The 27162-nt window shown below is 36.7% G+C and overlaps 1 protein-coding gene across 1 annotated transcript; it reads right to left on the minus strand.

Moving 5' to 3' along the window:
• Positions 1–679: 679 nt before the first annotated feature.
• On the minus strand, positions 680–27162 carry LOC117926798 (mitotic spindle checkpoint protein MAD1). The gene is made up of 16 exons (XM_034846089.1): positions 26868–27162; positions 25123–25222; positions 24505–24665; positions 23627–23824; positions 23441–23533; positions 23047–23166; positions 21492–21739; positions 15218–15389; positions 13001–13111; positions 12716–12919; positions 11996–12158; positions 6325–6415; positions 6157–6226; positions 5237–5365; positions 4902–4940; positions 680–1120 (listed from the first exon to the last, which is right to left on the minus strand). The coding sequence occupies exons 1-16, from the start codon at positions 27030–27032 to the stop codon at positions 1031–1033; spliced, it is 2154 nt and encodes a 717-aa protein (XP_034701980.1). The 5' UTR covers positions 27033–27162; the 3' UTR covers positions 680–1030.

The raw sequence follows: 27162 nt of genomic DNA on the forward strand, positions 1-27162 counted from the left end.
AGTGGGATTTCAGTGAAACCCTACAAACAAGGAATGCTTCTCCAGCTCCCTCTCCACATTCCATTGTTGCTACTTGTTCATAAATGCACCCCTAAGACCATACCCTTTCTTTAGTAATTCCCCACTGAAGGAGCTAATAAAGCTATGGAAGAAACCTCTATGCACAAGATGATAATGGCTAAACTCAAAAAATGGCTCCAATCTTTATAGCAACCTGACCCTAATCTAATGGCATAAGGTCTACTATATAGCCCTTGCTGTCATCCTGATCTCCCCTACTCATGCTACCCCTGCTCTCTATGGTGATACTTTCCCCTTTTGGATGGTGAAACAAGCACAATGGTGATATCATTGTTTCCCAAGAAGAAAATAAAGGTACTTCCTTCTTACCCTTGCTTTTTCTTTTTCTTTGTCAATACATGTGGGCAGTGTTGCACAATGATTGAATACCGTCTGTAGCTTGAAATCTGCTTCACTGGATTTCAGACAAATACACCATACAGAATAATATCACTTCGAGTGTTAAAAATTCACCTAAAATCTCTTAACTATATTTAAATCAGATTGTACAACCTAATATACATCCCGACATGAGTTATGCTGAAGATATATATCACCCTACATGTAAAAGTTCAAGCATATAAAGTAAAAGTCATGAACTCTATTATCCATAACCTCCTACAGCCAAAAGAAGTGTGGGATTGATCTCTATTATCATTCTTATACAACATGAAAAAGAACGAGGTTGTGTAATTAAAGAAGTCTGCAATGAACAAGGATCAATAACTGAGAGACAATGCAAATAAAAAACAAATTTTAACTCTCCCCTCAAACACTTATCAAAACTAGAAACAGTACCAGATCTGATTGCCATGGCTGAATAATAATACAGTAGGGTTTAAAAATTCAGGCCAAGGGCGGCAGCATAATACTCCAAGTCAAAGGAGGAAAAATGACTAGGAAGAAAAATATACATTTCTGGTGATGCATCAGTAAAAGAAATAGAGCAACCAAGGTAAGTTGTCTCATTTCAACAAAGGGTTCGCTTATTGAAAGACTCCACTGTTAAGTTGGCAGTGAAAGCTGGAATTGAGTTCAACTTCTGAATGAATATCTCAACCTGCAAAATGGATGTTCCAAAGAAAGAATTAGATTTGAATTGCAAATATTTGTGCAAGTCCAACTGAAAGTTACAAAAACAACTAAACTGGCTATTTTAATGGACAAACAATAAGATCAGAGTTCTCCTTTTTGGCCTTCGGAAATATTCATGCTCTTGACTTTCAAATTAATCACAAATATCAGGTTGACATGCATTAATTTGGTAATGGCATATGATATTTACACCACCTCCCAAAGGAGAACCCAGCACATCTAAATACCAACCCCACATCATGCAACCCCTTGGAAGAGAGATTTCTCAAGCCCACACAAAAAGCAAGAGATGGTAATTTTATCAGGTTTTTAAATGAAAGAATAGAAACAATAGTACTATTTTTGTGGAGAGGATCCCAAACATTAATTAATTTATCGTCCTCACTGTTCATAGGCTACCACTGCTCAGCACCAGCATGGTAACTCATCCCCTTGCCCTCATCTATTTATTTAGGGGAAGGCCTAAAGAATTTATAAATAGTTTTATAGAAAATTCATATCCACATTGAAAAGACCTAGAGAGGGGCAAACAACAGCAACATGAAAAATTCTAGACAAGCTCTCCTTCAAAACATTAGAAGGGAACCAAGGGGCATGTCCCACGCATCAATACAGCTTCTCCCTGTGAATGATTTATCTTTCAGCTGAACTTATCTTTATGAATTTTCACCTCCCCACTTTCTCTCTCCTTAAATTTGTACCAGTTTTCTTTAAGTTCATCCTTTTTCCAAATAAATTGATTTAAAAATCTATCACAGAATTTTCATTTGCAGAGACTGCTGAAGAGGACGAAAATGTAAAATTTTGTACTGACTTCATAAGTAAGAAAACCTCTACTTGTAATATACTAGTACAATGAAAAAGTCTAGTTATCATGCCTGATTAAATATAATTTTGGGAGGGGGAAAGGAAAGTATTCCTGATATGAATGTGGCAAATATAAGGATGCAAAGTTAAATGTATCAAAAATACTGAAAAGCACAAATCAGAAGTAAATACATTTGAGAAAACTTATGGCTAAGATAATTAGTGTCAAGAAAGATAAAACTTGAAAAAGATAACTTGGCAATAGAAAAGATAAAAGGCATTACCACTAATAAATCCTTTGACAAATTTTATGGCTCTAGAAGGGTGTGAATACTGAAAAGGATATGGAATGGAGTAGTTTTGAGATATAACCAAATGGTTTGATAGAACAATATAGAAGTTGAGTGATAGTGGAGTAGAAGGGAGGTTTTATTATATTTTTATCTTTTATATGACATGAAAGAAAAATAGATTTAGAGGGAGCTATCCCTTTTCCCTTCCCTCAATTCCCCCAGCTATGGTGGAGAATCAACCGATTAATTCCACAGACATCAATCTCCATGGGACCACCAAGAACCATCCAAAAAGAGGTCCTGCAAAGGCACTTTCAAGGAGAGGGCAGCGCTAAACCATGGAAGTGAAGAAAAGGAGACTGCAACAAACTCGGCAGGAATAGGGACTGCAACAAGAAATGGACAGAAGAGAGAATCAATGATTTGAGCCATTGAAGTGAAGAAGTATACCTTGAGCGACCTTCCCTTATTTCTATTTTTTCATGGTTTTCTTTATCATGTACAAATGAAGGGGTTGAAACCAGGAAGAAGCAGTCCGTAGGCCTTAATTAGTCAGCTTGCATATAGGAAGGTAAAGGGAGGTAGCATGGTTATAGCATGGGCAGGCAATCACCTGTTAGTGAATTTCTATCTGTAATGGTAGTCATTCATCTAACGAGAAAATAGGGGCATCTACCCTTCTATTATATGACAAAAAGGCCTTGTCACAAGCTATATCCAAATAGCTTAATAAGCCTAGGGAGGCACATGCAAATGTAACTGAACCAACCCAAAGACAAATGAAGGGTTCTGTCAACATAAGGCATCAGTCTCCTATCTCTGGATTAAGCACTTCACCAACTACTTCTATTAGTGTTTTCTTCTTCTGGTTGAGGAGTTTGGGTTCTGCCATCTATCCCTGCTTAAGAAGCACTATGCCAGGAGAATGTGGAACAGGTTATCCCAGTTGGTTGCTTTCTGTCCATATAATGCATAGAGCTCTGATTGCCAGTTGGGGAACTCACTTTGCAGGTCAGAACTATTGGAAGACAAAAGAGAACTTATTTAGACGAAAAGTGTGCCAGTGTCATTACCCCAAAAAACCCTACACTAACATTCTTTTCACTTTTATCTTTTTGTACTTTCTTATATTTGATTACTTGTAGTCTTGTTTCTCTTTGTTGGGAGGATTCCTCATCCTTCTATTTGTACCTTCTTTTTATCAATATATTCCTTTGTCGTTTCCTATAAAAAAAAAACATTCTTTTCACTAAGAGTATATAACAAAATAGAGTGAAAGGTTCTCCCCCGAAACCTAGTGGGTGAAAACAAGACAACTCGGTTTTCTGTCACTATTATATGATGTATCTAATTGCAATTTTAATCCAACTATCGCTGCTAGATGCTAGATTAAGTTGATGTTTTTTGTAAAGGATATAAATTGAACAGCTTTCTTAAGAAGTACTTTTCGCCTGCATATGCTTGGGGGAGGGGGGCTTTGCCTTTGTAACCTTTTCTCCAGGTGTATGTGAAAAAGAGGGGCACCACTGCTAGCATGAAAGTTTATCATTGAGTTGAACCTAGGAATTTCTCCAACAGGTAGGTGAACAACAGAATTTCTTTCTCTGACCCCTCTCATGCTTAACCAAATAACTGAAAACAAGGATTTGCTGATTCATAGCAAGCTCCCTAGGAGAGTCCTCAGAGATGACAGTGAGATACAAGGGATACACTATAAAGCTGCCTGTGGCCTTCTTTCACTAGAATCTGATTTGTTGGCCAAAATAGATATGATAAGGCAAATGGTGATGAAGACTTAATTGAAGTGCCAACACCAACTGAAGTGCTGACACTACTAAAACAGGATTGACATGTAAGAGGAAATGAAAGAGGAAAGCAATTGGAAAAAAGTGCAAGCCAATTCCCTGTCCCAATCATTTGGGTCACCTCTAACAGACACAGCATACAAGAGCATTGAATGTAGCTATTATTTTAAGTAACCTTCTTTGAAATGTGAAATTCTTTATAATAGACTGAAACCTTAGATTTAATCAGGTTACAGACAACATGCATACTACATAAGAGGACCTTACAGATTTACTTGTTACAGAATTTTAGCTTACATATTCTTTCCGTTCCAGAGCCTAACACTTCCAATTAACAGAACCTTATGGCAATGGTATCATCATTTTTTATATACCGTTTCCTCTTATTCTATTTCCAAATCATTTCCCAGGGATGAGAAAACAACAAATTGATAGATGTGCTCATTCACTCATTCAAAAATGTTTATTACCCATGTCCAATATTAAACCATTTCATTCATATTTTTAGCATTTGACTAGAATCTCAACCATGTTTCCCCTCTAATAATAAATGATGAAATAAGCAAAATACTAAACCTAGTGCTCTAAGTGATATTTCATATTTACCCTTTTAAAGTAGACTGAACCCCTTGTCCTTAACAAAATCTTTTATATTTTATTTGTTTCCTTTTTCAAAAAAATAAAATGAATCTTCCTAATCAATCTCAGCGTAATTTCATATAATCAAATTTCACTGACAAAGACTATCTGGCTCAAACAGCCTGAAAAGCAATGTTGATACTATTCAGAACCAAGTACAAATAAAAATATGAGAATTCTTGCAAGAAATTATACTCTGTACCTGCTGGGATATCTCAGGCTGCGAGGTGTAAGCATTTGCCTATTACATCAATGAATAAAATTAGTTTACATTTCCCATTGAATTTGGATTTAAAACATATTTTTGATAAGCAAATAGAAAACATAGTGGATCTTGTGAAAAACATTAGGATCATTCTGCATCCCATTTGCTCCATTTTGGAATCTCAAGGCATTGAAGCCATATATTTCCTTGAGACAAAAAAATTACTCTTGAAATTCTAAAAATTTTCCTAAGAACAAAATGAATACATTTTAAATTTATGTGAACCATGCAAACAACTCAAACTATTTGACCAGAATACAAGTTGACCTTACCAAAATGTTTGTATTCCCTGATTCATATTCAAATTCAAGCTTCTCATCATCACTTTGAGCATAAATTGATTGGAGGTTAAAACGTGTCACTGGAATTCCATTAGGACGTTGGTGATCGTCCATTACAATCTGCCCAAACCATGTCCCAAAATGAGTAACATAAATATCAACTAACATGCCAAAAGTAAATATATAAGTTCCATCCATGTTACATGTGCATATTAATGTGACAAGAATGCATATAAATTTACACCTATATGATATTCCTATCAGGGTGTACAAATGTGATAAAGAAGAAAACTTGAAATATATATTTCTCACTAATATGGAGGAGAGAGTGTTATAATGAATATGAGGACAGAAGAGAGTGTTATAATGAATATGAGGACAGAAGAGAGTGTTATAATGAATATGAGGACAGAAGAGAGTGTTATAAAGAATATGAAGAAAAGAGTGTCATAGCGAATATGAAGAGGAGAGTGCTATAGTACGCCTTCTGGGTGTGGCAGGGTGTTTCTCATTGCTGGCTGTCACTTATAAAAGTAAAAGCTACTTGAAACTTATAAGACTCAAAATAAAATATCAATGAGCTTCACCTTTTTTAGCTTCTTAGCTTCAAATATGTATGTAAAACAATGCACATCTAAAAGCATTATATTTATCACTACAAATCCAAAGAGACTGATCCAGTAGTTTAAGAACTGACCCCATAGCCTGCCCTCTTAACTGATTTCCTACCAAGATTTGATAGTTATACTGATAACTCTAGCATGTATATGCTATCTCCCTCATATGTCTCCCAATAATCAGCAGTTAGGATATTAGAAAACATGGTAAGAATCATTCAACATCCAATATGAAAGTTGAAGTTTATAGCATAACAAAATGCAGGACACATGAACTGACTATGCAGATGGTACCTTGTAACCAAAAAGTTCACAACATGCCCTTCTGAAAACTGAAATTTTATCAGCAAAAACAGTCTTGTATCTGTTTCATTGGAAAAATCAAAAGCTTGTGATTATGATCAAATTGGATCATAACTAAAGAACAGAATACACACTGAAAATTTTTCACCAACCCATCACCTTTCCTCACGTTTCTCAAGTGTTGCAATTTGTTCCTTGAACTGCACTATTTTTCCAGCTACATAGGAGTCTACCAGTTTCCCAGAATCAGCTGGAAGGTCAGCAAAACAGCTAATCAGTATGAGAAGGGAACTTATTATTTAGTGATTCAATTAAGAAGGCATATCAAACACTTGAAAGAAGAACATTGAACAACAAAAAGCTGTGTGGATTATGATTCATGAATCAAATATAGTTAACATGACAAAACACCACTAATTACATAGAACTTAGAAATTTATTAACTCTGCAAGCTTGAATGGTTGTAGCCAAAGAAAGAATGGACATTAAAATATGTATTCATTCCTAAAAGATGGGAACAATCAAGTTAGTAGAGCCAATACATGAGGATTCAACTGCCAAGCATTGACCATGATGAGAAAAAAGATCAAGATCAAGTAGGTTATAAACAAAAGGATAAGAATTGATGAAAGCAATACCAATTATCTAATGCACATGCAAGAATGAAGCTATAAGTGGGACATATAACATAGATCAAATTTGAGAATGAGTTCTATTTCAACAAGCAGAGTCAAAACATTCCAGCATCATGAGCCACATGATTGATGTATTCAAAAGGATGCATAATTTGTACAATTTTTCCAGATTTTTCTGCATATTTTAGGATTACTAGTTGCCTATAAAAAAATACATATTTTAGGAATAGTAGTCAGCTTTTGCCTATTAGCAGTCTTTAAAAAGCTTCTGAATTGTTCAAATTGTACAGAGAATAAAAATCTTAATAGATATATTAGTTAAAGAAATTTGGTTTTGAGAATTTTTTAATCTAGCATTTTGGAATTCAGTAAGTTTAGGAGTCTCCTAGGGTCAAGGCTTTTCTATTTAAGTGGTACTTTGGTATTTTTTAACCAATTTGAGTAAGAAATGAATTTTGGTCTTTATTTTTTTCCTTCTCGTTTTCTTTTGAATAAGTCCTACAATACATCAAATGTGTGACAGCCTGAAACATGTGCTAGTTTGTGTAATAGTTAAGAGATATTCAACTTGTGATCTTCAGTGAAGGAAAGCAATTCCTTGCTCAGCTAATCAAGTTGCAGACCAGTTAGCTGCTAAGGAGCAAAACACTTTGCTTTTTTTTTTTCTTGTTGGAGACTTTTTTCCACCTTGAATATGTATAGCTTTTGTAGTGTGTACATTGCTTTGTCTGCTTATAATCTATGAAGATAGGAGTAAGTTTTCTGAAGCAGTAAACATTTCTACTTTTTGGTCAGCATTTGTATATCTTGGAAGGATTATTAATCCTTCTTTGTATTTATCATTCAATGAAACAAATATATATTGTTTCTGCTATAAAAATAAATAAATAAATAAAATAAAAAAGGAAAAGAAAGAAAGAGTGAGAAAGAGAGAGAAGGAAAAGGACAGAATAATATAAAGGGTAAAGTTTAGGGTGAAAAGACGTGGAATACTAAGGGCTTATCTGGTAAGTATTTTCGAAAACAGTTTTAGAAAACAATTTTTTAGATTAGTTTTAAAAATTGCTCTCTGATGTCTTATAGAACAAAAGTTTGTTTGGAAATCAAAAATGTTTTAAACCTATTTTCTATGTTTTCAAATATGTTTTAAAAAAAAACTTTTATATGTAGTGTTTTATTTTTAGTCATTCCCCATATATGTATAATTATTTTTAAAACAACTGAAAAAAACTTAAAGATGTTCTCTGAAAACATCCTATTTTTTCTTTTTAAAAATAAAAAAATTGTTATGTGTTTTCCTGTTATTTTTGTTTGGAGAATAGAAAATATTTTCAAAAACAATTACCAAACAGGGCCTGACTTTGTGGGTTTTTCATGTTCATTTATATGCTATTTGGAGGATTTAACAACATCAAGTTGCAGAGAATCTTAGGCCCAATGTTTGTCACCTAGGCTTATTGGTAGCTTTATTTCTATTCTTCTAATAAGATACAAATGACTTTACATAAAAGCTAATAGCGCAATGAGAAATCTTCAAGGATCAAAGCTCAAGCCACAAGCATGCTAACATAAAAAAATGGAAGGATAAAACAAAAGCAAACTCAAAAACCAAGAACAAGAAACCCATTCTAAGAACAGTAAACCCATTAATTAAATAAATAATAAAAAACTCTGAACTCTTCAAAAGTCCAGGGTCCCTTTTTAGCTAGGTTCCAACCTCTTGATTGCCTTGGTAGCAATCTAAGATCCTTTTCGTCTACCAATGCCAATTAGGGTGGTCTAACTATTATTTTTTTTTTTTTGATAGGCAAAGGCAGCAATATATTAGAAAAGGGCACCAAGAGGAAAACCCAATAGCATACAGGGAGTATACAAAAGGCCCCTTAAGGCACACACAAAAGAAGAGAAAAAACAAACCCGACCCTCATCTAGCGCCTAGCCAATCAATAAAACTAGGTAAAGTAAGAGAACCTTCATTTACAATTGTTTTTGTCCACACCCAAAGATTACAAACAAGAGAATTTTTCAACCTATGAATCGAAAAGTCCTCATTATCGAAAGCAATCCTGTTTCTTTCCAACCAAATCGCCCAAAAAAGGCACAACGGGGCTACCTTCCACACCTTTCTATGCTTCTTGCCCAACATAAAGCCCCTCCATTCAATAAGGGTCTCTCTAGCCGAAGATGGGAGGACCCAACACACTCCAAAAAGGGCAAGCAATAAATCCCATAAAGCTCTTGCCTTGGAGCAATGTATAAGAATGTGATCAATTGACTCCTCTTCCTCACAGCACAGAAAACATCTATTAGCAACAGCCCACCCCCTCTTTTTAAGCTGATCCATAGTGAGCACCTTACCCCAAGAAGCCTCCCAAGCAAGGAAGCTCACTTTGGAAGGCACACTAGGGTTCCATATCACACCATGAGGGAAAAGACCAACTCTTCTTGAAGATAGATCATTATAGAGAGATTTAACTGAAAAAATCCCATTCGAATTCACCTTCCACATCAGTCTATCTTCCATAAGAGGACTAAGCCTTGCACCTCGGATTGCCAAAAGAAGCCTCTCCACTTCCTCCACCTCCCAATCATTGAAGGGCCTAGAAAATCTAGGACTCCAAGCCCCTTCCCCTCCCGAAGTGTCCCAAAACTCCTCAACCCAAGCCTCCTTAGAGGAGGCAAAAGCATACAAGGAGGGATAAGAATTGCATAAGGCGAGATTCCCCCACCATATATCTTTCCAAAATTTTACCCTTCTACCATTCCCCACTAAAAAAGCGACTTTATTTTGCATAAGGGCACCTTCCTTCCTTATTTCCTTCCAAAATCCAACTCCATAACTCTCCCTAACTTCTCTAGAACTCCAACCCCCTTCTTCCTCCCCGAACTTCCTACTAATGACGTGCCTCCAAAAGTTCTCCCTTTCAATCGCAAAACGCCAATTCCACTTGCAAAGAAGGGCCCTATTAAACATGGAAAGGCGTCTAACTCCCAAACCCCCCTTCCTTTTATCCATGCAAACAGTATCCCAATTAACTAAGTGAGGCTTCCTCTCCAAAGCACCCCCTCCCCACAAGAAATCCCTTTGAATTTTCTCCAACCTTAGACTAACCACTCTAGGCATTCGAATTAAAGACATCAAGTATATAGGCATACTTGATAATGTACTCCGAATTAGAGTAATTCTCCCTCCTTTGGAGATAAATTGTCTCTTCCACAAGGCCAGCCGTTTCCGAAATCTCTCTTCCACCCCATCCCAAACAGCCACAGACTTGTGATTCGCCCCCAAAGGAATCCTCAAATAAGAAGAAGGCAGCCTGCCCACTTTACAGCCAGCCTCAAGAGCCAAATTCTCCAAATTCTCCACTCTACCAACCGGCAAAATTTCGCTTTTGTCCAAGTTGATTCTCAAGCCTGATATGGCTTCAAACCACATCAACAACCAGCTTAGGTGGACCATCTGATCTTCAGAAGCTTCACAAAACACTAACGTGTCGTCGGCAAACAGCAAATGAGAGACCAAAGCCCCATTCCTACCCCTTCCATTAACCCTACAGCCTGATAGGAACCCTCCCCCACTGCTCTATGGATCAACCTACTAAGGGCCTCCATTCCTATCACAAAAAGGTAAGGGGATAGGGGGTCCCCCTGACACAACCCCCTTGAACTGTTGAAGTAGCCTTCCGGGGTGCCATTGATCAATACTGAAAACGTTGCTGTAGAGATGCACCAGGAGATCCACCCATTCCACTTCTCCCCAAATCCCATGTTTTTCAATACAAACAGCAAAAAGTTCCAGTTTATGTGATCGTATGTCTTCTCTAAGTCCAATTTGCATAACACCCCACTCTCGTTTCGTTTCAACAAAGAATCTATTGCCTCATTGGCAATCAGGGCAGCATCGAGAATCTGTCTTCCTTCAACAAAAGCGTTTTGAGCTGAAGACACCACTTTGCCCACTACCTTTTTAAGCCTGTTGGCTAACACTTTTGCCAACAGTTTATACAATCCGCCCACCAAACTGATTGGTCTGAAGTCTCTAAGGTCCTCGGCGCCGGCTTTTTTTGGGATTAGGACCAAGAAGGTCGAATTTAGGCTCCTAACGAATCTGCTGCGCTCATGAAATTCTAACAAAAAACCCATGATCTCTTCTTTGACAACATCCCAGCAAAACTGCCAAAACCTAAAGGGGAAGCCGTCTGGACCCGGAGCCTTGTCCCCGTTCAGGTCTGAAAGAGCCTTGAGGACCTCTTCCTCAGAAAAAACCTCCTCCAGTCTAGCTGCATCCTCATCTCCAATTCTATTAAAGTCCTGACCTTCCATAGAAGGATGCCAGCCCCCCGGGTCAGTCAATTGGTCCTTGAAAGCTCTAACCACCCCTCTCTTTATCTCCTGCTCCTCTGTTAACCATACACCATCCACTTTAATCTTGGACAGACAGTTTCTCCTTCTGTGGGAGTTAGCCATTTTATGAAAAAAACCTGTGTTTCTATCGCCCTCCCTTAGCCAAACTTCTCTTGATTTTTGTCTCCAAGAAATCTCCTCCATTAGAGCCCATTTCTCGAAGTCCCCCTTTGCTACCTTTCTAGCTTCCAATTCCTCCAATGATAAGAGGCGAAGCTTCTCCTGACCATCCCAGAAATTCACCTTGTCCAGGGCCACTTTCTTATTGACACCCACCTGCCCAAAAACATCCTTATTCCACGACTTTAGAATAGCCTTCAAAGCCTTCAACTTCTCAGCAAGGATGAAACTAAACGAGCCATTAAAGCTTAGACTCTGCCACCACCCCTTCAACAGATCCTTAAATCCCTCCTCCTTAAGCCACATAATTTCAAAACGGAAAGGAATAGGACCTCTTCTAACTATTATTAACACAAGGCTCTTATAATCTTCTGTATTCAAGTAGAGGAAATGAAAGTCTGCCAATTGGATCAAAAAACAAATAAATCTTCTAAAGAGCATGCATTGCAGAAGTCAATATTTTACCCAAAAACATAAGAAATTTGACTAAAAGCAGCAAAGCAGAAACAACATACACTTTCTTAGCAATTTGTTGCTCTAGAACAGAAGTTTTTTCAACAAGATGATTAAACCCCACAAGCTATGTTCCATTTCAGAAGGGATCACAAACAAGGAAATGTATGTGACAAGTGACAACATATTGCTCTACATTCAAAAGATAAGCTTGTTACCTGACTGTGTTTTCAATTCTTCAATAGCTTCTAACTTCTCCTTTGCCTTCTGCAACTCGGTTTGTAAAGCCTCTATTGTTTGCTTTGCCTCATTATCAACTGCAAGAGTATTCACCATACGCAAAACTTTTGTATTTGTAGCAGAAAAGTCACCATGACCCAACTGCAGAAAAAATGGGGAAAACCAGAGAAAAAAGGTCCTGAATATCATTAAGACAACAAGCAGTACCAACATGAGGATCTAACATTTAATGGCTCCCAAACATATGCAAGATAAATCAGTTATAACTATTCCATTTACTTTTTTTTTTTCTGAACAGAAATTCCATTTACTTATTTATTCATAATGTTCTTTTACTATCATCCCACCCATCACAAGAGTTGACACCAAGCCAGCGTAGGTCTAATGAGGACTCAAGAATTTAAATACTTAAAAAATAAAAATAAAAAGCACCAACAAAGACTCAAGATTTTTGCTTCAACCACTTGCTCAGATTTCATAAAAAGTGACAACCACACCTAAAAAAACTTGTATTGTATGAGTACGAGTTAGTCAGGAAAGCTCATAATGCAAATGATCTCTTTTTAAGGAAGCACTCCAGTCTTCATCAAAATGAGTGATAAATGTGTTAAGACCAGAGAAACTCTGCAACTACAGTTTCAATCATCCCTAGACACATCACTCATATGTTCAAATACATTTGTTTTTGGCACACGTACCTTGGATTCCAATAAAGAAATCTCAGAACGAAGCCGATCACCCTCCCGCTCTAATGACTTTATTCTTCTCGCTTCATTATTTAGCTTCTCGTTGAGCAACTTTATTTCATTGAGTCGACGATTATTGACTTCTTTTTGTTCACACAAATTGTTCTCCAATTCCTTAATACAGTTTTCCTTCTTGGCAAGAGATAATTCAAACTCCTGTTGTTGCAAACCAACAAAAATAGACTGTTAGGAAAGGCAACATAAAGAAATAAATAAAATAGGTATGGGCCCTGCAACCTGAAGAAGAGTGCCATTCTTCGTCTCATCCCCTGCTTCAACATTCTTCTGCTTCTTCAATTCATTAATAGCATTTCTCAATTGATCTCTTTCTTCAGTAACCAAACCAAGCTGCAATCAACTATAATTATTTACCACCCATATTTTATTTTTTATTTTGATAGGAAACGACAAAGGAATATATTAATAGAAAAAAGAAGTATAAGAGAAGGATGAGGAATCCTCCCGCCAAAGAAAACTAAACTACAATAATACAAAAACAAGAAAACTATTTACCACCCATATTAAGCAAAAGAAACACTCAACACAGCATATCAGAGTAACCACAATACCCATTAACTAGGCATCTCAAAGCAACAATAATACCACTATCATCAGCCCATGATGTATGTCATTTTTTCCACTGCTTGTATTCATAAAGAAGTTAGGACATGGCAAAATGGTCCATATCTTTCTATGGTCAACAGATTAGTTTGAAGCAATGTTTCCAAAGATTAGGTTATACAAGGGTTAAATGTATCTTCAAAAGATGCACTGGCCTATTCCCCTAAACTGGAAAATAAAATAAACAAGGCATGCAAAAATTGGACCCAAGCAATCTATGGCCTAGAAATTATATATAGCTTAATAGCTAAGAATGAATATGCAAGAAAACTATAACAAATCACACTATACTCCAGTATGGGAATTAAACAGACTTTTGGTCATACAAGAACAATTTAGATGAAAAGGCCCCTATTATATGCCAAAGACCAAGTTAACATACATACCGTTTCTTTTCATATACTATTTGTTCAAACAAGGACCAACGACAAGCATAAAATTGTTAGCAATGTTTTAAAAGGCCAAAGGCAGTCTTGAGGCGTTTTGCACAAATGAGGTGAAGCGTAAGCCTTGAGGCAAAAGATGGCATAAACCTTAAAGTAAAATAATAATAATAATAATAAATAATAATAATAATAATAATAATAATAATAATAATAATAATAATAAAATAAAAATTAAATGCTAAGAAAACCATACAGTGTAAAATAATCAAATTAATTATATATCATTTTCAATAGCTTCTAATTTAGTTTTTTTTATTCTCTTCTAAAATCCAACTCTCTCTTAGGCATTTATCAAATATTCTTCAAAACTACCATCACTATCGCTAGTAGGATCCTCTTATAAATCATTATCCAATTGCTCCATTATCCTCTCCAGCAATATTAATGTCAACCCAATTTTCTTCTTTATCCATTAATTACAATGATATTTATTCCTTTATCCATCAATAATAAGATAATGATTACATGTAATCTCAATCACTATGATGACCAACAATTCTTTTATTTCTTCTTCCTAATCTCTCCCTTTCATTTCCATTTAAAGGATTAATTAGTAGTTAACTAAGCCCTTATTTTTTAAAAGGTTTAACCCTAATCTTAGATGCAAGACAAAACTTATAATTATATACCAAAACCCGGTAAAAGCACAAGTCATTACAACCAATGAATATTAAGACTTAAACCTCTTAACAAATGTATTCAAAAAGCCATAAAGGCCCTAAACCCATCAAAACATTTTGAATATTTGAGGCTCAAGCCTCAATTAGGTGAGGCTTAAGCCTCATTTACCCTCTATTGAGGCTATAGCCTCAAGGTTAATTTGCATAGCCTCGCCTTGAGGTAAGCATCAATAGCCTTTAAAAACACTAATTGCTAGCAAGGCCCTGTCCTCCATTTGTGATGTTTGCATAAAATATATTCTTCGGGTTTGCAATTTCTCTATTTATCTCTCTAGTGTAGCAAATACAAAGGTTGTACTTCTATTTCAAAGCTTTTATTGAGAAACCATTTAGCCATACCTTGTGTCAAACCAAGAGAAGAAAGACAAGCCAAGGATCAAAAGATATCCACACTAAAGTAGCTACACTCACTCAAGGGAACAAAGAATCACAAACAAAATTCAATAATAAAGGAGCTCTGGTTGACCAATCCATCAACTGTTTTGGCAGTTGAGGCATCCTGTAGAATAAGCAACTCAACTCTCTCAAAAAAGATCCGAGATTTTGCTAATCCAGGCACCTCATTTCCACACTTCCTTCTTCCTATGTGCAATTCAAAATAGAACAACTGCCATATCCCCTTCCACAAGAACAAACTGAAAAAAAAAAATTATAGTCTAGAACAACTAAAATCATGACAGCCCAAAATTATATCATATTATACTTGCCATCAATTCAATCCGCTTAACCTCCGATTTGGATACTTCTGAACTCTCTTTGGCCGATGCAGCCTCAGTTTCAGCATTCTGTTTAGCATGTTCAGCAGCATCCAGAGATACCTCCATTTGTTTCAATCGTGCATTTGCCTCACCCAACTTCATCATGCCTTCGATCACCTCTCTGCATTGTAGTACTCAGCGTTAGGAAATTAGAACACTTGCTTGCATGAGTAAGTAAGATCTAGCCACAAAACTAAAGAACATAATAGTAGCTTCATTATCATGAGATCCTCCCAACTATTGACTGCACAGAGGTATAGACATATGCATGAAAACATGACCATATCCTGTTTCATTCAAACATCCATGTCTGTTTGTCTGAGCTATACATGTATGAAACTATGCTTAATGATTGCCTCAAAAAATTCAAGATATAAAATTAGTGGCCTTCATTATTTTGGTACTTATGAATTATTCAAGATCTGCATCTAAGCATAAACTCACATCAATTGATGTATGATGCATCGTCCCAGTGCACATTAACAAATACCTATAAGAAAACAAAAGGAACATGATGCATCTGCAGTTCAGGCCCAGAATGAAACGTCAATCACAACAACAATACACATGGCTCATCTAAAGTAGAGAAGGCTCCATCACTAGATGGTCCTGCCTAGGACACAGTCCATGTAAAAAAAAGCAGCATTGTCAGATGATTATGGAGCACCAAATTCAAAGACTTACCCCTTTACAATAAAGCAATCTAAAGAAACAAAGAGAATAGGAAGATTTTAAATTCGGTCACTTTCTTGGTGTTTTTCTATTTTTAAACACACTGCGTGGGACCATTGACTATCTACTTAAAATCCACATATGAATAACCTAAAGCTCTTCACCCAAGGCATTTGCTTAAATGTTAAGCAAAAGCTTTAGCATTTAAGTGACTGAATATATTCACACCCTCCCTTTGACCAAGACAAATCATCCCTCCAATTATACGGTACTGCACTATTGTCTCTGTTAGATAGTGTACAGTTATTTCAGTTATTTACTTTTCCTTTTCTTTCCTTATTGTATTGTGGGTCCCACTAACATGTATATATATACCCAAGTCCAACGTGTATTAGTTAACAGTTTTTCAATAACAAAAATTAGGGATTCTCCCTTTTCTCTCTTTTCACATGGTATCAGAGCCTAGGGAAAAAAAAACCTAATTATTTACGGCTTATCCGTGAATCAATTTTAGGAAACTTTTCTATGACCGTGTTTAATTCCGGTCACCTTTCCCATCTCCTAAAGCTTTCTGATCAACCGTATCGCCGTCAGAAAACGCTCACCGCCGGTGACTTTTCCGGTGACTTTTTCCGGCGATGTCCTTTTCCGACACCAACCATACCATCAAGTGCACAAGGAGGAGATCTTCAAGTTTTGTCAAAGCACCGGAGGGAGATTCTCAGCCACGCGCCGGCCACGCGCGTTTCTTCTCCGACGGCCTGAATCTCATGCGCTGGCGCGTGAGGGCACGTGGAGCACTTTCCGACCACGCGCTTCCACCTCCAACCTCGCCTGACGCCGTCTAGCCACCCTCCATCTGTGCTTGTCCCTTCCGAGCCCTGCAAGTGCATTTTTTGGGGTTTTTTGTCTCCGTCGGCCCTCTAAACAGCCTTTTCGGCGACCTCCGGTGACTTCCTCTCCACCCCGACCCCTGCACGTGTCTTAGGAAGTGTTCTACCCTTCCAGTAGTGCCACATTTGTTTTTCTTTACTATTTGGTCTCTCACAGTCCCGGATCCTCGGTTTTTCTTCTTTCAGCCGCGACCTGAAGCCGTATTAAGGCTCTCTTCGATCCAAACATATTTCGTTCTCCAGATAAGTAGATATGGCTACTAAAAGTTCCATTTTTTCTTCTGTCATATCTGGATCTCCTATGATTACTTTGGAGAAATTGGTTGGCAGTGAAAATTATTTGTCCTGATCTGCCTCTGTGGAGCTTTGGTTTATGGGTCAAGGTTATGAGGATCATCTTGTTACGCAGGAGGCGGATATCCTTAAGGTTGACAGAGTACAATGGAGGAAGATAGATGCACGGTTATATAGTGTGTTATGGCAATCAGTTGATCCTAAGATTTTGCTTCATCTTCGGGCCTACAAAACATGCTTTAAATTTTGGAATCAGGCGAAAGGGTTATACACGAATGACATCCAACATCTTTATAAGGTGGCTTCTTCTATTGTCAATGTCAGACAACAAGACATGGATTTATCTACTTATATTGGTCAGATTGCCTCTCTTAAGGAGGAATTCTTGACCGTGATGCCTCTTACTACTGATGTTGGGGATCAACGAACACAGATTGACAAGTTCTTCATGATTCTTACGCTTATTGGCCTCCATCCAGATCTTGAGACCGTCCGCGATCAGATTCTTGGCAGTTCCTCCGTTCCATCCTTGGATAATGTGTTTGCTCGCCTCCTCCGTATCTCCTCCACTCAGACTTTGCCATCTGATAACATTTCAGATTCCTCTGTGTTAGTTTCTCAAACTAACTCTCAAGGAGGATGCAGTGGTAACCGAGGTAGAGGCCAACGTCCTCATTGCACCTATTGCAATAAGCTTGGCCACACTCGTGATCGGTGTTATTAGTTACATGGGCGGCCTCCCCGCACTGGCCACGTGGCCCAGTCATTTGATCCTCAGCCGCCTCAACCTCCCAGTTCCTCCACATCTCAGGGTACTTCCCTCACTGACAGTGAGTATGATGACTATCTCTGCTATCAGGCCACCAAGTCAGCTTCTGTTGCCCAGACTGGTAATGTTTCTGCTTGTCTTACCCACACATCTTCTCTTGGACCTTAGATTCTAGATTCTGGCACTTCTGATCACATATCTGGTAATAAGGATCTTTTCTCTTCTATTACTACTACCTCTGCCTTACCTACTGTTACTTTAGCTAATGGTTCCCAAACTATGGCTAAAGGTTTTGGTTTAGCTCATCATCTCCCTTCCCTACCTCTCCATTCTGTTCTTTATGTCCCTGAGTGTCTTTTTAATCTTATTTCCATCAGCAAAATAACTCGCACTCTTAACTGTTCTATCACTTTCTCTCATGTTGCCAAGATAGCTTCTGTCCGTCTATTACTCTCCATGGTTGCTATGCGTTCTTGGCCTCTTTATCAATTAGATATTAAAAATGTTTTCCTTCATGGGGATCTTGCTGAGGAAGTTTATATGGAGCAACCACCTGGTTTTGTTGCTCAGGGGGAGTCTGGTTTAATGTGCAGGTTATGTCGTTCTCTATATAGCTTGAAACAATCTCCTCAAGCATGGTTTAACTGTTTTAGTTCTGTTATTCAAGAGTTTGGCATGTTCCACAGTACAGCAGACCATTCCGTTTTCTATCATCATAACTTTTTGGGGCAGTGTATTTATCTGGTAGTTTATGTGGACGACATCGTCATTACACGCAATGATCAGAATGGTATTCAGAAACTAAAGCAACACATTTTCACCCACTTTCAGACTAAAGACTTAGGGAAACTCAAGTATTTCTTAGGGATTGAGATAGCTCAATCCAGTCCCGGTGTGGTTCTTTCCCAAAGGAAGTATGCTTTAGACATCTTGGAAGAAACCGGTATGTTAGACTGTAAACCGGTAGACACTCCTATGGATCCAAATGTCAAACTTATACCAGGACAGGGGGAGCCTTTAAGAGATCCTGGGAGATATCGGCGACTTGTAGGTAAACTGAACTACCTCACCATTACTCATCCAGACATTTCTTTTCCTGTAAGTGTTGTTAGTCAATTCCTACAGTCACCATGTGATAACCATTGGGATGTTGTAATCCGCATTCTTCGATATATCAAAAACACACCAGGCCAAGGTGTGTTGTACGAGAACAGAGGTCATACCCAGGATGTTGGTTACACAAATGCAGATTGGGATGGCTCACCCACAGATAGACGTTCCACTTCCGGGTATTGTGTTTTTATTGGAGGAAACCTAATATCCTGAAAGAGTAAGAAACAAGATATAGTGGTCAGATCTAGTGCTGAAGCCGAGTATCGAGCTATAGCTCTGGCAACATGTGAACTCATATGGCTGAAACATCTTCTTCGGGAGTTGAGATTTGGAAAGGATGAACAGATGAAGCTCATCTGTGACAACCAAGCCGCTTTGCATATTGCATCCAATCCAGTCTTCCATGAAAGGACCAAACACATTGAAGTTGATTGTCACTTCATTAGAGAGAAGATCGCATCAGGACGTGTGACGACTAGTTTTGTCAATTCAAATGATCAACTAGCAAATAATTTTACTAAATCTCTTAGAGGTCCTAGAATTAAATACATATGTAACAAGCTTGGTGCATATAACATATATGCTCCAGCTTGAGGGGGAGTGTTAGATAGTGTACAGTTATTTCAGTTATTTACTTTTCCTTTTCTTTCCTTATTGTGTTGTGGGTCCCACTAACATATATATATATACCCAAGTCCAATGTGTATTAGTTAACAGTTTTTCAATAACAAAAATTAGGGATTCTCCCTTTTCTCTCTTTTCATAGTCTCTAATAGATTACCTAATTCTAGAAATCAACTATAAACAAATCATTATATTGCAAAGTCATGTACACAATGCAAGTGATCTAGGCGTAATTGCTCAAATAATAATTAATGCAATCAAGGATATAAGTGGGAACTAGAAAACATAATAAACAAATGTATTAATGAAATCTTATTATATTACATCAGGTCATGAATTCTAAGGCTCTAGCCTAACAGTGGGAGGATAGGAAAATCATATACATCAATTAATCATGCAAGAATATTAAGATCTATGAATTTTGGGTGAAAGTGGCCTTTAACCCAAACAAAATATTTACTTTGGGCTTTGTGTTGAAACTATTGTTCAAGATAGTCTCCTTCTATTATTTTATTTTTTATTTTTTATTTTTTAATTTGAAACTGTATTTCTTCATTCTCCCTCCACCGGCACACCCATTACTGTGACCATAGTTTATATAATTACAAATCCTTAAGATCACCTAAGGAAACAAACCATCTCAGTCCTATGACATATCATGATGTCTATCTTAAGAATATCTATCACCACTTGTCTTAATCAATAGTAATATAATCCATAGGGAATATATGACCGCCTTAAGGTCTTAACCATAGGTCAAAGGCACTGAAGACCTCAATACTATTTCACTATTCTTTATAAGTTGAGAATCCATGTAGCATATTAGTGAATTATGACTACCTGATAACCAATGTCATGTTCAATGTGTAACCATACACACTAATATACTCATCATGGGCTAACCATTAACAAGAGAAAGACATGTAACATGGGCAAGGGAGTGTGGGTGGGGGTATGTGCCTCCCTACCCCTCAACTCAGCTGAAGCCCCTCTTTACTAAAAATTAAATCAACCCAAAAAAAGAGAAAAAGAAACAAAAAATGTTCTACCACTCTAAAAAATAAAAAGAAAATAAATTGCAATATTTTTATCAAGCTAAGTTTAATATTTTAATTGATGAATTTTTGCATTTTTTTTAAAACTAAATGTCTAAATAAATGCTCTCACTTAAGCAAAATCTTTGAAAGCATTTCAAACTACATCATTTATAAAATATTAATAATGAAGAAAAAATTAAAACATAGTACATCAATCTTGAAAAATAAAGCTTCTTCTTCCTAATTTGTCTTGACATCATTTTATTTTTTATTTTTTTGCCTTTTTTATGACAAAAATATATATTAAAAAAATTATCATTATTTTATTTTACTCTTTGTCATCTTTGAACTTTTATAAAATAAAATTTTCATACCAAAATCATTGATTTTTTTTTCTTTTAATTATTGAAAAAAACATATTTAATAACATCAATGATGAGATTATTCAAATATAAAAATTTATCAAACAATAATAATAATTATTGAATAAAAGGATCATTAATTAATTTTTTAGTTCATTGTTGATTCAAATTTCTTTAATGTTCCTGTTATTGTCAAGAGTGCCCCTATGAACCAAATTCCTGGCTTCGCCAGTGAACAATAACATACTAAAAGGATTAACACATCTTATCTTGTAGCAAATTTTGTCTTGATTACACTAAAACTGTCTAATGAAGAATTAAAAAAAAAAGGAGATTCAGACAGTGAATGTTTTTCTTTTTTCAAATTTTTATGCAGTCCTTTCATTTCTGGGTAAGTTTAGAAAACAGATCTCTGGTAATGAAGCCAAAAGAATTGAAAAGAAAAAGTTCGGCACATACTTTTGTAGAGCTGCAAATTTCATAGGTACATCGTCAGAACATGATACACCAGGAATGCCTTTAATCATCAATTTCCAAGACAACAACTCATCCTCCAACTTCTTCATGCTTAGCTGGATCTCCGGTAATTTAAGTAACTCTGACTCAGCCCTTTCTCTGCGGCCTTTTTCTTCCAATAATTTCTCCTTCAATAATTCAATGTTTTCATGAGACGATTTCAATTTTCTCGCCTCTCGCACTTCAAACCCCTGGTAAAAATGTCGATGCAAATCCATCAAATTCACTATATGGTTTTATTAGGAAAAACATATGAAAATGCCAGTAGCGTACCATGAAAAATCAATTAATAAACCATTTACTTAATCTAGAGTAGGTCAACACCCAAAATTCATGGTTAGAACATAAGTAGGTATTTTTATCCAAAAGTGAGAACATCATGTTCAATGCCACAGGAGAATTACATAAAGTACCAGGGCAATGCATTACTGCCTTTTTGATAGGATGCTAACAAGCACTTTGAGCCTCAACACAACTTCCTGTTATGAGCTTTGCATATTTTTGTATTTTTCCTGTCTAACTAAACATGTTCTTTTGCATGTGCAACTATAGCCAACCTACATTTAACCTTAATCACTGGAGAGTAAAGCTGAATTCTCATTTTTCTAATCTCAAAAGTATGAAACATTATTTTGGTCACATGATGAGTTCTGAGACTGAGCAGGTATTGATTGGCTATCAAAAAAAAAAGTTATCAGTTGGTATTGATGCTTATATGACCAATTCGTAAACTCTCCAAGCTTCCTAATGTTTCTCTTTGTCTATAAAATTCTAGAAGGCGGCAAAGAGGATTCAAGCAATCCCCACACCCACAAAAGAGATCCAAGAAGCATCAACAAAGAACCAAAAGAAAGAGAAATAAATTCCCAATCACCAGTATAGAAGCCCTAGGCACTTCTCAGAAAACAGAGGTTAAAACCAAATTAAACAGATGACATTTAATTTTCTCCTTAACTCTATTGACAAGTTGACATAACTCTCCTAACTCACAATTCTAGCACTTCTTTACTTCAGATGCATAACTGCAAAAAAGGAAACCATTCAGAAATAAAAGCTGCACAATACTATCCTCAAGCTTGCAAACAAGCTGTAGCTGAGAGGACCCATGAAACAAAGAACCAGTCACAAATGCATGATCTGGGCCCAAGAATTTACAGACCAAACTCAAGACTGAGTAGTTCAAGGTGGCCTGAGCCTGAAAGAAGCATTAATAAGCCATTAGGTACAACTATCAAGAATATATGGCTCAATACACAGCCTGGCTCAACATGTTTGCAACCCTGTCATCCCTGTTTCCAGGGGATAACATCATTTAGATTGTCAAAATAACAGAACCCAATTTATAAATATGATACAAATAAATAAATAAACATAATAATTCATTGCAATAGGGTAGAATCTGTAAATGGTACGATTATGTTAGCAATGATGTCAGCTACAGAATGAAGAGTTAAGATGCTAAATATGAGGGAAACAATGCATGAGAAACAAAACTTACATAGTTCCTCAGCTCCTCTTGCAGATGCTTCACCAAAATATCAGACTCCATAGAAGTAGTAACTTCTTGAGATGTAAAACTCGATAACTTCTTCTCTGCTTCACTCTTCTGGTGCAAGCACTGGTGAAGAGATAGGGAAAATAAAACTATCAAGTCATTTTCTAATGAATGAATGAACTGTAGAGAGCCACTATGTATGCTCATATAAACAGGCATGCTAAAAAAGAACCCAGCATCTATATCAAACAAAACTGCTTTCGGCATCTTGGTGAAGCAGTCATCAAAAGAGGATACACAATCAAGATACAAAGAAGGAACTCCAGTCTACCACAAACAAAGGAGTATAATGAAAGTTGGGCAAACCGTAAAGTGCCAAAGATTAAAAGCTACAAACCTCATTAAGTTGGCTTTTAAGTTCTTCCAGCTGCTCTTTCAGTAGCTCTGATTCTTTCTCAGCATTATTAGCCCTGCATTCCATTCTTTCAAGCTAAAAACAAGAAAATCTTTAAAAAGTTAACTACTGATAAATATTTAGACAAGGACAATTTTTAATGAATTCAAGAACAAAATAGCCACTCACATCTGCACTAATTCTAGAAACAGAAAGCTTTGACTCTCTTTTAAGCTGTGCAAGCTCATTCTGAAGACGCATTTTTTCTCTTTCTATGCTCTCAGAAAATTGGCTTAGTTTTCCTTCCAAAGCACTTGCTTTCTCCTCGGCCAAAGCTGCTGAAGACTCGGCATTCTTGCGAAGGTTCATTTCATTTTGAAGCTTTCCCTAAACTCAACATGGCACAAAAAAGGGTTATTCTGTGAAAATGGAAACCTTGAAGAAAATATAGAGGCAATAGAAACATGCTCCATAAAATATAATAAAGGGGCCATTGATTTTAAGAAAAGGTTGTGCACATTGGAAATAATAAGTTTGATAATTCTCCAATTAAGCCACTATTGTCGACAACAAAACTAATCATTCAGGTGGTATCTCCTGTCAATCGATCAAAATCCTTTGACATAAAAGTCTACATGATTGTATTGTTTTTTGACTCATTCTTGAGAACCATTAACCAAAGAATCATTGTCCTTGCCAACCCACAATATTCTCACTACTAGCTCTGCAAATGACACAAAGATCCAAAACTAAGCGCTTTGCATGGGCTTTTAAATTGAGGACTCTCTTTGTTGTTAACCATTTCATAGACAACCAACCACGAGGCACTTTGACTTCAAGGAAATTATTGTGCACAACAAAGCATTTTGAGTTCATGGGAAAGTAAATCACTGGCCACAATTTGGGGTCAGTTTCAATGAATTTGAACTTCTGATTCTCCAGATGAGGAGCAGGAAATGAAATGGAACCAAATTATCTCATTTATCCATGAAATGGAACCAAATTATCTCATTTATCCATTCTACAGAAGTAGGTTCAAGCAAACAAAGAACTGAAAGAATTTGTACCTCAAGTTCACTATATGACTGTATTTGTTTTTTAAATCGTCCTTGAGAATCATTGACCTCCTTCAGAAGCTGCTCTTGCAATGCTTTTTCACGCCCTTTGACAGCAGCAAGTTCTTGTTCTGCATAAAAGAATTGATCTCGAAATTTCTTCCTATCAGCCTCTGTAACAAGTAGAACAAAATAGATGGCAGCATAAGTTTACACCAATGAATGTTCTCATTTCTCAATGACATAATCCAAAGAGAACTAGAAAGATGGAAATGGCTATGGCAAAAATGGAGGGAAAAAAAACTTTCCAAACTGACTCCACACACTCATGAGCAACTGAACTGGATTCCATAGATTATAATACAGTGGTAAAATGTATCGCACATAAACATTCACACTGCATTAATGCTATTTTTCTTCAATTTAATACACATTTATTGAACAAGAAATTTGGTTACTAGGAGTAACTATACAAACAATCATTTGAGGATGCCAATATTGACGGCATATTATACAGGCAATCAGTGAGGTGAATTACTTCTGACAACACAAATAAAATTTGTTGGAATGCAAAGATACAAAATTCAAAAGATTAAACAATAAGCTGGAACCATCTATTTCATAACGCACCAGCTTTGCAGAAGTTTTCATTCGATGCCTCCAATCTAGATTGATAATCACGTACCTGCTTCTCTGCACTGTTTAAGGATTCCAGAAACTCAGCTTTAACCTGCAAAATGACAGGAAAAACTCTTCTAACACATAAATAACATATAACAAAATTGGAAGCATGATTGGCATTTATTATTTAGAATTTCTAAATACAATTTTTTCATGGTTTTTTTCTTCTTTTTTATTTTTATTTTTTATGCCCTGATGATAATTGAACTTGGAATATCTTGTATCCCCACTCCAAGCCATTGCCACTTGAGCCATGCCTCAACCCCCAAATCCCAATATAAACCATGCATTACATACCTCAAAAGGAGTAAATAGGGCACAATGCAAGTGAGTCTGAGACATCTTGTCTACAAGATGCCTTCCATTAGTTGTCTTTAGTCAGGGTCATATTGCTACTTCAGAAAAGCTATTTCCAAAGGATTCCTGGACTTCTATAGTAGCACTGATTTCATTATTAATGCTGGTTCAAAGATTTTTTTGGGGAGAAATGTGTAGTAGGGAGATCAACCTCTTTAGCCTTGATTCCCGAATCTTTTCTCTAATTTGTAATCTTCAGAGTCCCTTATTTCTTCCATTGTAGACTATTCTTCTTTTTCCATGTCCTTAACTTTGAACTTTCATTTAAGCTTGTATGACGAGGAAATTGATGAGGTCTTAGAGCTTAAGTCCCCTTTGTATTATGTGTGTTTATTGCCTTCCTTGCTTGATGAGAGAATTGGGCTACTAACTTCCTTAATTTCATTTGGAAATCCCAGTCAATTTCATTTGGAAATCCAAAGTACTGCCTCAAATTAAGGCCTAAGGCTTTACATGGTGGCCAACAAAGAGGTCAATATCAATGATGAGTGGCAGTTGAGAAAGGCAGAAATGTGAGCAAGGCAGAAACCCCTTCAACTGGTTTACTCAAGTAAAATTTTGATGGATATCTTTAGATAACCTTGGACAACCATGGATTGGCAGTGTGCAGAAGCCTGAAGGATCACTGTGGCATAATGTTCAGATCCTTCTCCAAACCTACTGGATATGGGGTTAGCCCTAGAGATAGAGATCCTGGCCCGGTAGTTATCTCCAATCAAAAAACAGTTCACCATTATCATATATAGCTAATTACAGACTTGATGATGATTTCTGTTATTCTAGCTCCATCCATCACCAAGCCCAAGGAGACCCAAAACCAAATCTAACAATAAAGACTACTCCTAAAATGCAGCAAAGCTCAACCCAAGCCAATAACCTCATAATTTCCCAAGGAAACGCAATCAATACCTAGCAATTTTGCGTTCTGCTCAAACAACAATTGCACACGATTTTTCAGAGTTACTACCATGCCACTCCGTTGTTGGAGCTTGGTATCATTTAGCATTACTAGTATAGTCTTGATCCAATATAGACCCCTTACTTATAACAAAAGTCTCGTCCAAATGAATGTTTTAGTCCCATCTTCACATAGGTTACAAAGAAGGAATTCTGAACCAAACAATACAGTCTTCCTTTTCATGGACAATTTTTTTCAATCAAAATCTTTGAATCAAATTATTCAAAATAAATTAAATGAACTAAACATCAAGAAGCTCCAACATTCATAATCTAATACAAAAATTAAGCTCCACTTTACCAAATTCAAGCCGAAAAACACACACACACACACACACACATCAAAACCAAAAAGAAAAAAATCAGAGCAAAATTGGTACCATCTGACGGCACTGGTAAGTGCAGAGCATTTGCTCCGACGGGCCGTGCGACGATTCCGGCACCGGATCTTCGTATATCACCAGGCGGCGATCAGAGCCGGGGCTTTCGGGAGCTCTGGAATCATCCACTCTCCGTTTTCTCGGTGGAGGCGTTCTCAGAATCATTCTCCACGGATTTCTAGGGTTTCTCTCTATAAAATCGCTGTTTCTCTCTCTAAAAGCTCCAGACTGGGAGAAAAATGTTAGAATTCAAAACTAAGGCGCCATTTTTGTGTTTAGAAGCTTCTGGGTTGAG

Source organism: Vitis riparia, chromosome 12 (assembly GCF_004353265.1).
Source record: "Vitis riparia cultivar Riparia Gloire de Montpellier isolate 1030 chromosome 12, EGFV_Vit.rip_1.0, whole genome shotgun sequence".
NCBI lineage: Eukaryota > Viridiplantae > Streptophyta > Magnoliopsida > Vitales > Vitaceae > Vitis > Vitis riparia.

Coding starts and splice junctions, on each gene's coding strand:
- LOC117926798 (XM_034846089.1), bottom strand. CDS start 27,032: ATGATTCTGAGAACGCCTCCACCGAGAAAACGGAGAGTGGATGATTCC. Junction 12,920..13,000: donor AGAATGGCACTCTTCTTCAG/GTTGCAGGGCCC, acceptor TTGCAACAACAG/GAGTTTGAATTATCTCTTGC. Junction 1,121..4,901: donor AGCCTGAGATATCCCAGCAG/GTACAGAGTATA, acceptor TCCATTTTGCAG/GTTGAGATATTCATTCAGAA.